The 17,124-nt window shown below is 50.5% G+C and overlaps 1 protein-coding gene across 2 annotated transcripts; it reads right to left on the reverse strand.

Moving 5' to 3' along the window:
* Positions 1-447: 447 nt before the first annotated feature.
* On the reverse strand, positions 448-12,972 carry MLEC (malectin). 2 transcript variants are annotated; one of them, XM_053959486.1, is made up of 5 exons: positions 12,777-12,972; positions 9,278-9,456; positions 7,775-7,951; positions 7,558-7,615; positions 6,070-6,399 (listed from the first exon to the last, which is right to left on the reverse strand). In XM_053959486.1, the coding sequence occupies exons 1-5, from the start codon at positions 12,970-12,972 to the stop codon at positions 6,170-6,172; spliced, it is 840 nt and encodes a 279-aa protein (XP_053815461.1). In that variant the 3' UTR covers positions 6,070-6,169. The 2 variants fall into 2 exon arrangements, with proteins under 2 accessions (XP_053815462.1, XP_053815461.1); XM_053959487.1 differs by lacking the exons at positions 7,558-7,615; positions 7,775-7,951 and having other exon boundaries at positions 448-6,399.
* Between the last annotated feature and the right edge of the window lie 4,152 nt (positions 12,973-17,124).

A 17,124-nucleotide genomic window follows, 5' to 3' on the forward strand; every position in this document is an offset into this window, starting at 1 on the left:
CATCCTGTGCCCTAAGGAAGGACAGACCCGGGCCTTCTGGAAAAGCACCTTTTCTGCATGAGACCAGGGTCCCTTGTCCCCAAGGGCAGGCACCTAGAGCACAAGGCTACTGCTTTCTCTCTGTTCCAGCTCCATCTGCCTCTGACACGGTTTCAAGCTGAAAGGGGGGCAGCTTGCAAAGCCCCAGAAAGCAGATTACATCTCTCTGGTGCTCCGGCTCTGAGCAGGAAGCAACAACCACATCAACACTTTTAAGAGGATGTTGTACCATTCGATTTGCACTTTATCGCTCAAAACAATGGGCAAGAGATCACCAGGGCGTACTGGAGGCAGCAGCACGGTGTTACCCAGCAGTCAGCCAGGCTCAGCCTCCCTGAGGCTCTGGGCGTAAACCAGAGGGGGCTCCTCTGCCCCCACCACCAGAAAAGAGGGACCACCTCATCCAAGTGACAATATAATTTTGTTTATTTTCCTTTAGCACACTGCTGGTTAAACTGCCAGACAGTAGATTTCAGAACATTCCCTCAGCCAAACATCCTGGGAAAATTAAAAAATAAAACTGCTACTGTGTACCAAAAATAAAATAACCCACCCCCATGCCCATCTCCCCCAGACTAGTCCCTGCAAAGCCAATGCAATCAGAAATAGGTCTGTGCTTTTCACCTAGGGCCCAAGCTTGCTGCAAAACAAACTAAAAAATGTCACTGCAAGTTGTTATAACACAAAAGAATGGGCAGTAAAATAAAAAATCCTCCTCAAAAACCCTTTGTACTGGTGACACGTACAGATGGGAGATTTCTCCTCACACTGCTTCAGCCTTTACAGACAACTCAGACCTGCAGCTTTAAGTAGTTTGTGATTAGTCCTTAATGCCAGTGGCACAGGTCACTTCCACACGTCCACAGCCAGGCACAATGGAGCGATGGGACCATGTGCCAACGCTGACTGCTGCTACCCCAACAGGAAGCAAACACCACCACCACCTCTCACAGTCCTGGCTGCTGCCTCCTGGCATGGAGCACAGATCCTGCCTCTGCTCTCACAGGCTCCAGGGCTACTTTACCAACCCAGCTGCTTCTCAAGTGAATGCACAAATGCTTCTCTGAATGCACAAAGCCCCCAAGGAAACCACAAAAAATTCAAGTCCCCCACTTGCCAGCCAGTTTCCAGCCACTGCTTCGCTCCAGAACACCAGCTCAGGAACTGCCACAGTGTGACAGAACAGCCATGGTAGCACTGGTGAGCACATCCCCATTAAGTGTGACAGGGGACTACTCCAGGGCAGAGATCCTGCATTTCCTGGATTCACACTTTTCCCAGCTAAAGTGGTTCAAGCTGTACTTTGCCCCTTGCTTTCAAATCTCCATCACATAAACTCTTTAGAAGAAACCTTTGATGTTTGCAAAAGATTATTCACATTTTCTGATCAGCCAGCACAGTTTCTAGGAGGGTGGAAAGTACTTGTTCTGTTGGCTTTTTTTTTTTTTTTCATAAAGCACTTTTTGGGAAGAAAAAAAATCAAAACCTATCAATAACCTGCAGTAGCATCCCACCAATCAGACTGGGGACAGCATCATCACATCCCTCCCCACCCTCATCTTCCCCTCAATCTCCAAAAATAGTATTTAATATACAGCAATAAACTCTGAGCAAGCCAGAGTCCCGGAAGACATGGACCTGCTTTCACCTCTCCCATCCATCCCAGCACCTTTTAATGCTACAATACTCCTGGGTCAAATCCATTTGGATCCAAGGTGAATGAACGTGCCCCAGACCTGCTGGGCAGCACAAAGCAGGGGTGCAGCACAGGAGGCCCATCCGTGTGATCACGTTTCTGAGCCTGCACAGCTCCAGCCTGGTGTGTTTGTGCCGTTGAGAATACTTATGTGAGCCTGTTTGGGACCAGCCGGTGGAGACAGACTGGTGGAACCAGGCCGACATTAAAATAGCATCCTTGAATTGTATTAGGCTTTGGCATTTGCTGTGGAGATGCAGAAGTGCCAGTAGGTAAATCAGCTCAGTGCTGGCCCAGTTCCCATTTCCCTTGGATTCTCAGCAAGGGTATTTCCCTCCCCATCATACGTGCAAGAAGCAGATGGATCTCTCCCACATTTGAGCCCCAAACAGAGCCTGTAACACTTGGTACTTCGCAGCTGCTCAGAATCTGTCTCACATCAAGGGCTGAAGCTGCTCTCATGGCTCTCTCCCTCCTGCTGTTTTCTATCAGCAACAGGCTTGTTCAGCCCAGAGTTCCTGCAGCAAGACACTTCCCTGGCGGTTGCAACCCCGTTTCAACTTAAAGGCCAAGGGAAAAGGCACAGGTCCCTGCTTTGTTCAGACCTAAGCAGCACAGGGCAAGCCCTCAGCAAGTAAATTAGGGGTGCAGGACCCCTCAAGCCCCACTCTGCACCCAGAAGCTGTAAGTGCCAAACAGCTACCAGGACCCAGAGTGACTCACTCAGCTCTGAACTGCACAGACACCCAGGCACCAGACTGTCTGGAAGTTCTCCATCCTGCCTTCAGGCGATTTGTGGGGGAGACCAGACCTGAAGGAGCTCTTCCAGTTCTTCTATCCCCTGCTAGACTTTTCTTCCATTGACTTTAAGGACTGAAAATAAAGATACTTGCTCACAGTTCTCTACTTCAGCTGTGACCTCCAGAGCTGGCATCTGGGGACAGGGAGACAGTCCCCATCTGATCTCAAGGGCAGGGAATGTCTGTCCCTTGAAGAAAAAGAAAAACTCAGAAGCTCCTTAAAAAAAAAAAGAAGCTCCATCAAATAGACTTTTATTCAAAGCCTGAGACAAAGGCACCAAAAAGAGAAGGGAATTCATTTGGCTTTCTGTTCACTGCCACCTGGGACAATCAAAAGGGTCAGAGATGTTTAGTCACACAGAAGACTTCAATAGCCTGGCTTAAAGGAGGGGCTGATGGGCCAATTAAAATAAGCTTTGAAACCACTATGCTGAGGCTGGATCCAGGCCTGAAACATCATAGACAGTGATTTTCCCTTTATTAAGTTGGAAGCTTTACTAAAATTGCCGTATCTGCCCCTCTCTACACAACATGAATCAAGCCAGGGTCTGTTCTGACCCAGCTCCCCACACTGCTGCACTCCATCTGCCTGCTGCTGGCAGAGGAATCAGCACAAACAGGCTTGTCTCTGACTTGTCTCAGTTAAACAATGTCTTGGATATTCCCTCAAACACCCATTCTGGAAAGCTACAGCCAGCCCAAACTTTTTCTTTCCCTGGTCAGGACCAGGTACCTAATTACATCCCTGAGTCTGGCTTGCAGATACTAGACAGAGATGGCCAGGGGAGTACTCCATTCCCAGAAAGGTGCTGACTGGCCAGCCCCCACCATCCTTGGTGCTCCTATATGCTTTCTTTGAAGGCTCCTTCCAAAGCAAACCTGTCAGGAGGGGATGGACCAGGAAGGAAACTGCTCATAGGACTTTAACAGGGTCAGGAACCCCTCAGAAACCAGCTTTGTAGTGAGAAAGATGCACAAAACCAGAGTCAAAACAACTAAATTGAAGCCATGAAGGATGAACTGTTTCTCCTCCCTATTCTTATTCAAATAAGACAAATTCATTTGAACTGAGCAACTAGAACAAACTAGATCACACCCTGTACAGCTCTGCCTTGGGGCAGCTGATGGCACCAAATGGGTGCCCTGGCTGCTAAGAGAGGCCAGGATAAACTATCCTAAAAGACTTGTCTCCAGTTTCTGCACATCTAAACACACGCCCTTTCTCCCGTGGTAGGCAACGTGCTGAGATTACTGGGTGAGCCACAAGAAGCTGAGTGATTCCTTGCTTCAAGGATGCTCAAAAAAAATGCACCCTAAAAGGCCTGGAGGAGAGCAGCTCCTTAGACAGACGCCTGCTTTCAACCCCAGATTCTTTGCTTAACAAATCAGCACAGTTCATGGTTCTCAAAACTGATAAAGATCTAAATGTCTCTTCAATCCAGTTAGAGCAATCCAAAAAAAGGTTCCAGAATCCCTGCAGGCACTGTCACTGAACAAATCAGATCTCATATTTTAAAATAGTTGTATAAGTATTAGGATTTTAACAGTAGCTAGAAGATGAAGCAGACAACTTCAAGCCAACCACCTTTCATCCTAAGGTTTGTTCTTCAAGATCTGCTCTCTCTAAAGCCTGTATTCTCCTTTAAATTGGGTGAGGACTCTCTTCCTTCTGTCCCAAACTAGCCCATGTGCAGTTGGAGAGAAGATAATTAAGATCCTGCTTGTTTTTCAGGCCTGTAACAGTAATGTGATCAGAAAGGCGAGGTTCAGTGGCACTGCTGCAGAGAGCAGCATTTTATCACCTCCCCCAGCTTCCACTCTGGAGACCCTGAGCTGACAGCTCCTACCACAGCCTGAGGGATAAGAGGAAGCGAAGGCTTCAGCTGTCTGGGCCCAGCAGAACAGAACAGGCTGCTCCTCCAGCTCCCTTGCCAGAAACTTGGTAATTCTGCTGACCCTGCTCAGCTCAAAGAAAGGCTGAGCCACTGCAGGGGAATCAAACCCAGGAACAACTGCTAGGAAAATGCAGGCCCAGAGAGGCAGAGCAGCATGGAGGTCACAGCTCAGTGCCATTGCTCCAGGGAAAGACAGAACACTTCTGAGGAGAACAGAGAGAGCATGAGGTAAAGCGCTCCGTGAGCCCAGAGCTCAGCAGCAACAAAGCTGATCCGCAAAAACCCAACCCTGCCTGGGACAGATCCTGCTCCAGCACAGAACATCTCCTTCCTGGTCAACCAGAAATGCTCAACATGTTGGAGGCCAAGATTCTGGGAAGGCAGTTCCTCAGGGCCTCTAGCTCTGGACCAGAAGGCACAGCAGTGGCTTTCGCTCTGTTCAGCCTCTGCCAGGTAGGCACAGGCTCTGCATGTGGAAACAGAAGCCTCTTGCAGATATATCCCTGGGGGAAGCAGGTGACCTTGTCTCCAGTGCATTGCTCACTTCCAGATCTCTGGATGGCAATGAACCACCTTGCTCTGCAGGACTGAAAAGCTGGACATCTGCCCCTTCACTAGAGGGCCTGGATATGCAAAAGGCCAAACTCACTCACTGCAAACACTGACCAGCTCCATTTCTTAGCCACAGGCAGGGCTGGTCTCTACAGAGGGAATGAGAGACCACAGGGAGCATCCACCAGGTTGTTCTGCTCTATCCTACGGCACAGGTTGTTTAGAGTCACAGAAAAGGGAGCTCACCAATTAGGAAGGTTAAGGAACAAGTCCTGAACCTCCTCTCTAGTTCACCTGATTCTCAGCTTCTTCCAAAGAAGAGGTCACTTGCTAGGAAAGGCAAAACAAGGAACTGGGCTTAAAACAAAACCTCTGAAAATAAAAGGATATTAAAGGAAACAAAAGCCATAATCAATACAGAAAACAAGTGCATCTGATCAGACGCTAACAATGTCAGCCTCTCGCAGGCTACAGCAGAATCCCTCTGCGATGGAACAAACATTGCAATTGCCAGACTAGGGAAGTCTCTCCCAACTGGTGCAGCAATTCAGGCCAGATAAATCCCTCTGCTCCTGGCGCAGCTTGCAGTCTTAGGAGGGGGCCGTCACTACGGAGGCTGGTCTGGAGCCTTGGTATCTTTGCGCAGGCGAGTACCACACATCGTGTTGCACACGTTCAGGGAGATGCTGAGCCAGGCTCCGTCCTCTGCAGTCACTTGACACCCAACAGCACCACAACGCTTCCACGCTCCTGGACAAAATGTGTACCCCAGCCTTCTTTTAAGAATTGCTTTCCTGCTTAAGGAACTGTATTCCACCCAGTAAAGGCAGAGATCCTACAGCACACGGCTTTCTCTCAGTGTGGGACATGGCCCAGGACTGGTAGCATCAGCTTTCATGGCCCAATACACACCCAGCCAGGACTCAGTTCACTCTTGGATGCCCCAGGGAGAATCAGAGGCTGCACATGGTGCGAAGGGGAAGGCGAGGGCCTTGCTGCTTGCTGGCAGGGGGAAGGTAAGCTCCCTCTTACCTGGACCTGCTATTCATTGCTATTCATTCCAAATGAATCATCTCTTTTTTTTTTTTTCCTTAAATTATGAACAATATGGAGAAATTGAAAGCAACCATATTTGGTCCAACTCCTTCCCTCCCAGCCCCTGGGCTGATGCACTGTGGGGCTTGCTCTCACAATCGGCAGAGGCAGAAGAGGGTAGGAATGAAGACACCAAAGGCCACCAATATAGGAAACATGAGGCTGCTGTTGTCCGAGGCATAGGGGTTTGGTGTGCGTGGGCCTGACTGAACCCGGTTCTTATTTGCCTGTTTTTTGACACTGGAGCCATCATCATAGTCATCTTCATCATCATCTTCCTCTTTTTTCTCCAGACCTGGGTGTGGCTGCAGCTTTGGAACATCTGTTCAACAAGACAAAAGGTTGCAAGCAGGCAGGATGTAAACTGGGAGTTCACTCGAGACACTTCCTTCCCCTCTCCCCAATCCAACATGAACATTGGCAAGAGGGCACCTGAGACCCCATTAAAACCACAAGCAGAACACCCCAGAAGAGAGGAATATCTTCTACCACAGAGGATCACACCACTATTTCCTTTCTTTGCAAGATATGAGCATCTAAGGATCCAGCCTGCAGAAAAACTTCATCCTTCCACACCATCAGTGTGTCACATGGACAAGTTAATGCACAAAAGCACACGTTCAGATACTGCAGCTGCTCTGTAAGATCTAGCCAAGAACAAGCACCTGCTGCCTTGCAGGACCAGCAGATGCAGGTGCAAACAATAACGGGAACAACCCTTTCCATAAACAGTCCTACTCCACATCACTGCACCCCTCAAAGCTAGAGCTGTGAGAGCAGCATGGCCAAGCCCCACTCATATCCAGCCTTCTGAGCCATGGGCCTGAGCTGCAGGTGCCACCTGGCCACAAGGTTCTTACCAAATCTTCAGCAGCACCTGACTATCCCATAGTAAAGCAAATTGATGTTTTGGTCAGAGAGGGATCCTAAATCTTCCTAGTTCAGGAGCTAGAGGGGCTCCAATTCCAGCTCATTTATAAAGAGGATGATAAAAGAACAAGGACCTTTCCAGCACTCCCCGGAGCTATCCAGAGGAACTGGTATCTGGGAAAAAAATACTGCCTTGTCCTAAAGCTGAAAAAGCAAAACAAAGCTCCAGGTGAGAAATACTTAAGCACTAGCTAAAATAACTGTAAACTCTGTCTGCAGGGTTGCTGCTGACATCCAAGGCCAGAGGGTATTTATCTGTAGCTATAAGCTGAGACTGACCAGACATGATCCCTTCTCCTTTACCACATATACAGGAAATTCCAAAACAAATTGTTTTTTCTCATTCCAAAATGACACAAGCTTTGTGACTCAGAGGAGAATGAGGACAGTACACACCTACTTCACTCTGCAACTGTACTCTGTGGGAACTCAGTGAAAGAGAAACAATTTTGGCAGATGTGGGTCAGCAAAAGCTATGATCTCATAGTCTGAGAAGCAACAGGCTGCTCTCCAAGGGGGAAGAGCCTTCTGGCTTAGAAACTGTGCTTACCTTCCACTGTTCCTTGCAGGATGTATAGGGCACAGATTTTCGGATTGTCATAGTAGCCCTAGAAAAAGCAAAAGCAGCAGTCAGTGCTGCAGCTCTGAGACAAGGCATGGTCTCCCCACCTACCAATGCCTCTCCTCCTCCAGCACACAGCTGCACCACATGGCTGGATAAGAACGGGAAAGGGAAGATCGAGGCTCTGCCCTCAAAAGCTTATTACCTTTACAAACTCAATGTGGAGCTTTCCTGTGAATGTTGAAACCTCCCCCTGGACACTCAGTTTTCCCTTTTTGATACTCATGGGAATGATCTCATCGTGAGCTGTGCTGTGTCCAACTCTGTCAAAAATGTCCAAGTCTTTCACCACCACGTGGCCATTCAAGCGAACATCAAATACCTTCAGGGTGGAAGAAATGACAGAGAGTCAGAGCAGATTCGGGCATGTGACAGTTGAAATGGGAACAGAACAGGAAAGGTCTCTGCTTTTTATGCACTCAGGACCAGAAAGCATTGTAACATGTCTTGGCCCACTCCTTTGGGAAGAATTCAAAGCCCAAAAGCAGCCAGGTAAAGACACTAAAGCATTAATAATGTTTCAAATACCCTGAAATCTGCCTTCTCCTTTTATAACAGCCCCTAAATCTGCTGTTCAGACCTGAGAACAGCACAGTTTTATTCTGGTTTATTCATGCATGTCTTTCACAACTCCTGTCTGATCTGCTCTTTCCACCCTGGGGGGGCTGTGACACACCACACCCTAGGGAATGAAGCCATTTCTAACTAACAGCCTGCAGCAGAACAGAGAAGAGGAAACAAGCTGGTGAAGAACACAGGGTTTGAAGGAGATAAAATGTTTAACTGCTAACCACATCTGTGAATTCAGAGTGAAAGTCCTCCTCAGGGCTGTAATGACTCAAACTTCAGGCAGCACCTGGGGAATCCCAGCAGAACCACGTGAAGGAAGAGGAACCAAAGATGCCTCAGCCCTTCAGTTTAATCTGAGGCTGCTTTTTGCATCTGTTCTGTAAGCTAGCCCCACCAGTTCTGCTCCCTGAAATACTTCTCTGGCAGGAAGGCAGCACAGTGCTTAAGGAGATCAGCCCTAAAGAAGCTGATAGAATCAGAAGAAAGCCAGACTAAAACACAAACCACTCCTACCCCAATTTATCACAGGGCTTTGAGTTCTGCTTGCTTCTGTTTCCACTTCTGTACATGAGGGATTTCAAAAGTGGACAAGGATTATTCTTCTCTAAAAAGCAAAAAGCAGATGAATTTAACTCTGCTTTCAGGATCAGACTGAACCAGTATCAAGTCTTATTACGTTTGTGAAAATTGTTTTGAGTAAGGTATTTAACCCAGACCACCTCCCTGCTTCAGTCTATGCAATACTTCCTCCAGCATAACTATGCTGTCCACTCAGAAGCAAGTGTTCAAGAAAAAGGAAAAAAACTTCTCAAAGCCAGCACAGCCTAAACAGGTGGTAAAACTCTATTGCTAGTTATGTTTAGTTGCACGTGTTTGTTTGAATGCTTTGAAATTAACTTTTCCAGTCCAACTGTATAGCTAGAATGTGGAAGAGAGCTCCAAAGGTTCAGAGCCTGGGAGAGGTTGGGCCCTAAGTTAACTTACTCCGTCCTCCAGCATGCAAAGCAGCAGAGGTAACCTGAGCACACACAGTCTTAGCAGAACTCTCATCAGAGACACACAAGGAGCTATTGCTTACCTTCTGTTGAGACTGTGCAAAATAGACCTCTGCAAACTTCAACACCAGCACATAATCGCCCTCCTCTTTGATGGGAACTTCATAGCCAAAGGTTTCCTCATTGTAACGCTCCGTCTGGTACAGAATCTGATCTTCCACGTTGGACCGCAGGATTGGCAGTTTCATACCATAGTCAGAAGCTGGGTTTTGAGCACAAAAGAGTGAGAGGAAGGGTTACATTCTGAGGAAGAAACACTTTATATATTCTTGAAGCGCCTAACTCCATAAGTGGCATTAGCACTTACAACCCATCAGACCCGTCTCCCCTGCTTGCTCTGACCAGGTGGCAGCACTACCAGAGCAGAAGCACAAGAAGCCAAAGCCCCAAAATCCAAGAAATGTAGGAAAACAGGTCTGGAGACCTGCTGCAGTCTAAGACACAGTAAGCTCACTCTCACCATTTCAGAAAGAAAAGCCTGTTTCAACAACATTACACAAAGCCAAAGGACTTGGCCGTTGGCTCTTGCTTTAAGGAGTGAAAACACCTAGAATATTTTTACAATATTTTCAAATTTCAGACTCCAAGTACAAAACTAAAACAGCTAGCATAGGACTGCCTCGACTCATTGACACAACAGATTTGAAGTTGGCAGTTGATAGCACTGGATTTTAGAGACTCATCCCCCTCAGCAAAGAACCTGGGGAATGGCAGAAGGGTGAAAAGCATTAGGCATCTTACAAAACCCTTTCTTCTCACCACAGCCTCACAACGTCTGTCAGCATGAAGATGGGATGAAGGAAGCAAAAAAGATACATAAGTGTCTCAAGAGCATCAGCAGCTCCATCAGCTGATGTTCTCAGAGCCACCCAGCTGAAATGGGAGCTGTCTGCAGGCATGCAAAGAGCCCCTGAGAAGGGCCCAAACACCATGCCCAAAGAGGACAACAACTGACAAAATCAGAGAAATAACAAAATTTGCCTCTTTTCAGTGTTTAACCACCTCTACAGCAGCGCCCAAAAGTTTTAAGCCCAATTGGCATGCTACTGTATCAGGGTTCCTGTATAAATGCAAACTGATGCAATGCCTCCAGGGCTGCACATCAAACAATTCCCCAGCGAAGCAGGGCAGGAGAGAAGACTGTGGACACCATCCATCCACCGGCACTTCAGGCAGAAGTTGATCCAGATGAAGTTCTCTGCTGACACTTACCTCTCCCACCCCCATTTCCATGGGAACAGACACTGCACTGGCCAAGACAAAGCAAGAACTACTAACCCAGTGCACGTTGCCAAAGACAGAGCCAATGCAAACGAGAGGAAATTAATGCCAGGTCTTAGTCTCCTGTTTCACACAGAGCTGCTCAGGCAATCTTCCACTTCTCTTTACCACTCGAACTTGGGCATAAAGACTGAGGACTCTAACCACCAGAAATACAGAGGGTGAAAAGTTTAACCTGTCCTCCCACACAGATATTTCTGGCCAGCTACAGATTACAGCAACAGCAAACCAAGGACTCTACAGAAAGCAGCTCCTATTAAAGGAAAGCCTCCACAGGAAGAAAGTCCTTTAATAGCCAAGAAGGTAACTGGAGAGGAAGACCTGTCACCAGCTCTGCATGTCAGAGCTCTGTTGACAGAGATGTGGAAGCAAGATGGATTTTACAGCACACTGGGTGCTCACTGGGAGCAAGCAGTACACACCAAGCTGTAACTCAACTATGTTTGGCAGCTGCCTATTCTGTAATTGCCATCAGCACAGTCAGTCCTTTAGGGCACAGCAGCTGAACTGAGGCTTGGGGGAAAAAAAAAAAAAAAAAAAAAAAAAGGAGGTTTTAAATTGCTCAGAGGCAGTACAGCCGAGAATTACTATCCCTAGGTCATTTCCTCCCAGTCAGCCATACATTTCTGCTATAGCCCTTACATGTCTATCAACACAGAGAGGAGCCCAGAGTAAACTAACAATGGTGCAATAAAAAGCCATTGAGGGAAAGGCAGCTGAGAGCTCAAAGGGGTAAAGTCTCCACTGTGCCTGGCACCACTGGCTGATGCAGGATTACTGTAACAGCCTGCTGCTCAGAGGAAACACCACGGGCTTTCCACAAAGGAAGTGCATGTCACAGTGTGCTTGAAAAAGACCCTCTTTTCTCTTCAACTCAGAAATAAATAGTTCAAGTCCACAAGGACATTCAAGTCACACATGTGAGAAGTCGATGAAGGGAAGCTGACCTACAGTGATCAGGTCACCCTATGCAACTGGAGCAGCAGTTTCCATGGGTGTGAAAAACCTTATTAGAATTTAAATGTGACCTCCACTGTATCCAGTGTGCCCAAAAGGCTCTCCATTTGGGATGGCACTCATGCGGGACAAGCAATAACAGTTCCAGCCGTACAGCACAGGAAAATCCTCACCATCCTACATGGAAACAGCAAAGTTAGACTCAAAAGTCAACAGAGAGCTCATCTCCACATTCCAACACTCACCTGAAACTAACAGCAGAGCAGCTCAGCACAGCTAGCTTTTCAATATATTAGTGCATCGACTAAGTCGATGTTCACCAGTTATTAGAAACGTGCACAATTCAAACTGTGGTGGTCTTGGGGGAAGTAGGAAAAGGTAATCCAAGTGCAATTAGTTCTCCATCCTGTCATAAATAGTAGGCTGAAGATTTTACTGACTTGGTAGTTAGAGCAGCCGATGATTTCCCATCTGCCTCTACTTCTGCTCGTGTCCCTGCCCTTGAACACTCAGCCACGGACTGGGGCATGGAGCAGACCAGCCGGCTGTCCCTTCCCCCTGCCGGGCCCAGCACTAGGGCTCCAGCGAGCAGCCTGTGCTCTTCGCTGTCGGGTCCAGAATGCTGCAAGCATCAGCCCACATCGTGCGCGACCCAGATCCGGCTGCAGAGGGCTGGAAAAGCTTGTTCCCACTGCACCGAGCGCGCTGCGCACTGGGCTGTGAACCGGCGGATCCTGCTGTGGAACACGGGCTCTTCAGTGGAAAACGGGAGAGAAAAAGGGACCAGCGAGCGCACGCGGCAGGGCTGGCAGCTTGTCCGCTCCCGCCGCCTTTCCAGCCGAAATCCCACTCCAACCCTCGCGGAGCCACTTCTCCTCCGGCATTACACAATCCCGCAGGCCGAGGGCAGGAACACCATCCCGCAGGGCTCATCCCGCCGCCTCTGGGGCTCCGGGCCCGCACCGCCACGGGGACGGGGGATGCGGCCCCAGCTGGGCCCGGCGGGAGAACAAGGGTGGCCGTGGTCCCGCTGGTGACAAGTGCCGGCGCTGCCTTCGGGCCACGACCGTCCCCGAGCGGCTGGGGGAGAGGAGCCCCCGCCGTCCTGCAGGGACCCCCACAGACCCGCCGGGGCTGCAGCGGGCGGGACGGCGCCGGGGACGCGCGGGTCCCGGACCCCGCCAGCACAGCGGGACCCCGCAGCCCTAGCGGAGCCGAGCCGAGCGGGACCCCGCGGGCTGTCCCGCCGAAACCCCCCGGCCGCGGCGTGTCCCCCGCTCTCACCTCGGCCCACGCGGCCCTCGAGCGGGTCCTTGCGGAAGTGGATGCCGTTCACGTCCACATGGGCATCGCCGCCCGCGTTGACGGCCCAAACGACGCTGTCGGCGATGCCGCCCGCCGCGCCCCGCAGCAGCAGCAGCAGCGGCAGCAGCAGCACGGGCGGCAGCAGCGGCGCCCCGCGCGTACCAGCGCCCACCATGTCGCGCTCCCGGCGCCGCGCCCGCCCCTTCCTGCCGCCGACAGGGGGCGGCTTACCCCGCTGCCGGGGCGGGACGAGCACCGACCAATCCGCGCGCCGAAGTGAGAATATTAATTACCTGCCCGCCTGCCATTAGACGGCCGCGGGCCTGTATTTGCATATTCGTAAAGCGGCGGACCAATGAGCGGCGGCGATGGGCGGGTTGGGCTGAGCGGCGCGGGGACAGCGGCGGGAGCGGCGCGGAGAGCCGGGTTCCTGCGGGCCGGGGTGCCCGGGCCGGTACCGCCCGCGCACGGAGCGGGTGTGGAACCGGCTCCCCTAGGAAGGCTCGGCGGGGACGGACGAGGCTCCCCAGCGCCGTGTCCGCAGCGGGGACAGCCCGGCGAGCTGGCGTGAGCGCCGGCGGCTGGTGGGCAAAGCCCGCCCCTCCGCGCCGCCAATCGCGGTGCTCCAGCGCGGCGGAACGCGGAGCACGGTGGGGCGGCGGCGGGAAGCGCAGACGGAGGGTTGCCGCGGCAACGGGCGGCGCTGCGGCAGCGCGGACCGGAGCGGGCCCGGTGTGCTCGGGGAAGGGGCTGGAAGCGGACCCGGGACAGCGGGAGCTCCACCGCCGTCGGGGGCGGCTCCTTGCAGCGTCCCGGTAGCTCCGTGCCCGCTGTGCTCGGAACAGCAGCTGCCAAGCCCGGCTCGCTGCCTTGGCAGAACACGCTGGTTCTCCTGTTCGCCCCTGCCGTGGAGTAAGGGAATAGGTAGCTGCCGCCCGCCCAGTAAGGAGCGATGCGGCCGGTGGCGTGCAAGCATCTTGCACCACAATAATCTGTCTGCCTGCGAAGCAAAGCGGCCAGTGAAGGGGAAGGCAGAGAGGTGACCGTGACACTGCCAGCGGGCTGATCCCTGGCTTGGACTTTATAGGCGAATGTAAAATCCTGGTTTTGTTTTCTGAAGGACCTTGGCAAGGTCTTGGGTGGCTGGAGTGAGATATCCCAGGGGGAGGTCGAATGAAACTCACTCCCTACACAAAGGGGGAACAAATAACTCAATGTTTGCCCTTCTGTCTGACCATGGTGTTCCTTGAGGCATCAGATACCGGCCAGGCCTCAGGGCTGTGCTCCTGGCACCGGCTGCATTAGCCGTGGCTGATCCTAAGTGCCAGTGATATTTTATTAATTCAAGTCTTTTGCAAAGCATTCTATAAATAAAGACTTGGTGCTGCAGACTGAGAATTAAATGCATTTGTTGTTTTTGTAATGCACCTGTGGGCCTCTTAACCAGACACAGTCTTGGAGAAGTGAACTGTTTGGCAGAATGCGTAAGCACCCACCCCCCTACTCCCCAGTCTGCTCTGCCCAGGTTGGAGTGGATCCCAAAACATGTTCCTGCTGCCGTGACATCAGTTCTTGGGCTCATGATATAACTGGGCCAGGACAGACATGGCACTCCCACACCAGCACTGCTGCAAGGAAGGGGTTCCTAAAACTACAGGGTGCCTTAGGAAAGCACATCCAGATTAGTAGCATGAAATGTGTACACTTAGCACCTCTTCAGATTCAGCCACCTCATGCTGATTCCTGGCAAATCATCTCAGCGTTACAGACCCCAGCCCTGGCAGCATCTGATCAAATCCAGGCTAATCTGCTGTATCCCTGCTGTGTTTGTGACCTGTTGGGTTTCCCCCAAGTTCTGTTACCAAAGGAGTGCAAGCAGCCATGTCCAGGACAATGCTGTCCAGTTGGTGAGGCTGAGGGAGGCCTCATTAGAGCTCATTTGTGCTGATTACAAATGATCCTGCCTAATCCTACACTTTCAACTGTGATGTGTGAGTCAAGAACACAACTTTGAACCACATAAACACTTTAAGTGTTACCAGGTGTTCCCAGGGTGAGCATTTTCTAAAAACTATCTTGGATGATCATTTCCCAAGAATCAGTAGTGCATCACAAAGCATGAGGAATTAACTGAGCAGCAGAGAGGAGGGACAGTGGCTGTGCTCATGTGGGGCAAGAGGAGCCCCTCGCCCTGGCTCACAGGCAGGTCACAGCTCCTGGCAGAGGATGGCAGATGCTGTTTGGCCTGTGTCTGTGGTGTCCTACACTGCTGCCCCAAATGAATACTTGCTGTCACACCAGCAACTTGATGCCAGTTTGTGCCCCAGATGTCAAAGGCTCCATCCTGTTACTAATCCACTGAGCCATCAGTCAGTCCCTTGATGCAGGCTGGATTTACACCAGTAACCTACAAGTGAAAGGCTCAGGGTCATTTTCTCAATCCCTTGATCTCTCCCTGTCCCCTGGCAGCTGTGCCAAAATCACTGTCTTGAATCAGTCCTGCCTGGTCTACCTGGCACACTGATTGTTCACGAGCAATGATTGGCACATGTTTAGGGTATTAGCCATTTACTGCTAGAAAATGGGATCAGGATTTGGGATGTCCAGAAAAGAGCAGCAAAAAAATGTGGGTCAGAAGCAGGCCAATGAGGTATCTAAGAAATCAGTGTGAGCCAGCCCCACTGCCCCATAGCCCTCCCAGCTGGCACAGGGCTACAAGGCTCAGGTGCCCACAAGGGACCAGCTGTGCCCTGCCATGCAGAGCTCCTTGGAAGCAGCTCCCTGGTACGAAATTGGAGATAAGAGCAAAAGGATTATCTCTGGAATTAGATTATTTAGATTGGATCTTTAATCTCTGTCCCTGTCTACACAAGGAAATAGTAAAAGTCCTTAGGATTATTTGGGGTTTGTTGTGAAAGTAAAATTAGACTAGCAGCAGGAGCTCAAGAGCTTCTGCTGGAACAAAAAAATGAAGGCTTTTGAGACCTGCCCTGTCTGACCTGTTCACTGTATCATGGTGAGACCTGGCAGAACAGAGCTACAGATGATTTGGCAGACTCAGCTTTCCTCAGAAGTAGCTGTGGTTCCAGGACTGCCTCTGCAATGACACAAAGGTGTTCTGCAGCCAGCCTTTGCCTAGTACTCTTGGGATGGCAGGCACAGCTCTGCCACACCACAAACACAGGGACCTGCTTAAGTGAAAGTGGCCGTAGTTTGCAGGGAAGACGCCCAGCCACCCTGATGCTGCACTGTGGATCAGTCCAGCCTCCAGACATGCGGTAACCATTTTAAATAAACCCTGTCCTGCCATCTGATGCTGTGAGCAAAAGATGTGACTGCTCAGGGCAGAGTCTGGGAAGGAGCAGGCAGAAGCAGCCACCACACTTGTGGCCTCTGACTATCCACTGGGCTCCTGCAGGCTGGCTGTGGCACAAGACATACACCCTGAGCCATCCCCAGTGCCCACAGGCAGGCACAGCACTCTGCAGCACACAGGCAGCAGCACAGCTCCACATGCACAAGCAGCTTCTTCCTCAACAGACTCCCCACTAAGTGAAGCACAGTTGTATAATAGCACTCCCTTTGGCAGACACAAGCCTGCACACAGCTCCCCCTCCCCAGTATCACCCTAAACACATTTGTAACATACCAGGACTCTGGACTCTGTTCAGTTTATCACCCTCATCTCCAATATCACCCTCAACAATACAGCTACTGAGCCAGTAGAGATCTGTAAATATCCATTTTCCAATTTCTTGGCTCACACCCACATTTCCAAGATGGGACCAGCTCCATAGATAAACACACACAGTGGGCATACACCCGTCTGCATACAAACTCTTCAATTGCTTCACTCCCAGGTACCTGTCTGCACTCCTTGCTTTTATGTGCACACACACAAACCCTTCCTAGTGCACACACCTGTGCAAACAGAAGTAAACATGCATACACACACAAATACAAGGAGAAACATCATTTTTCTGTCACTGGAGCACCAGCCATCACTACAGCTATGCTGGTTGGCACAGCAACAGGAAAGCAGAAGAGAAAAATCCTCATTTGGGACATGGATTTGTGGACCCCAAGAATCCGATAGAGAACCTCAGAAGTGAAAGATTTGAGATGGAGGAAGCAGGAGGATATTGGTCCTTGACCTCCCAGTTTCAGTAAGGAGGCAAGCAAGAGGAAAACAGCTCCCAGTCACACCAAGAAACACACAGTGATGATGGTGCCCTTTGAAGCCAAACAGAAATTAATCCTGGCAACTTGTGACTGAGCCTTTGCATAGAGAAACAACTGTAGAGTAGGGGAAGGGAGAGGGGAAGGG

This window comes from Vidua chalybeata, chromosome 18, assembly GCF_026979565.1.
Source record: "Vidua chalybeata isolate OUT-0048 chromosome 18, bVidCha1 merged haplotype, whole genome shotgun sequence".
Lineage (NCBI taxonomy): Eukaryota > Metazoa > Chordata > Aves > Passeriformes > Viduidae > Vidua > Vidua chalybeata.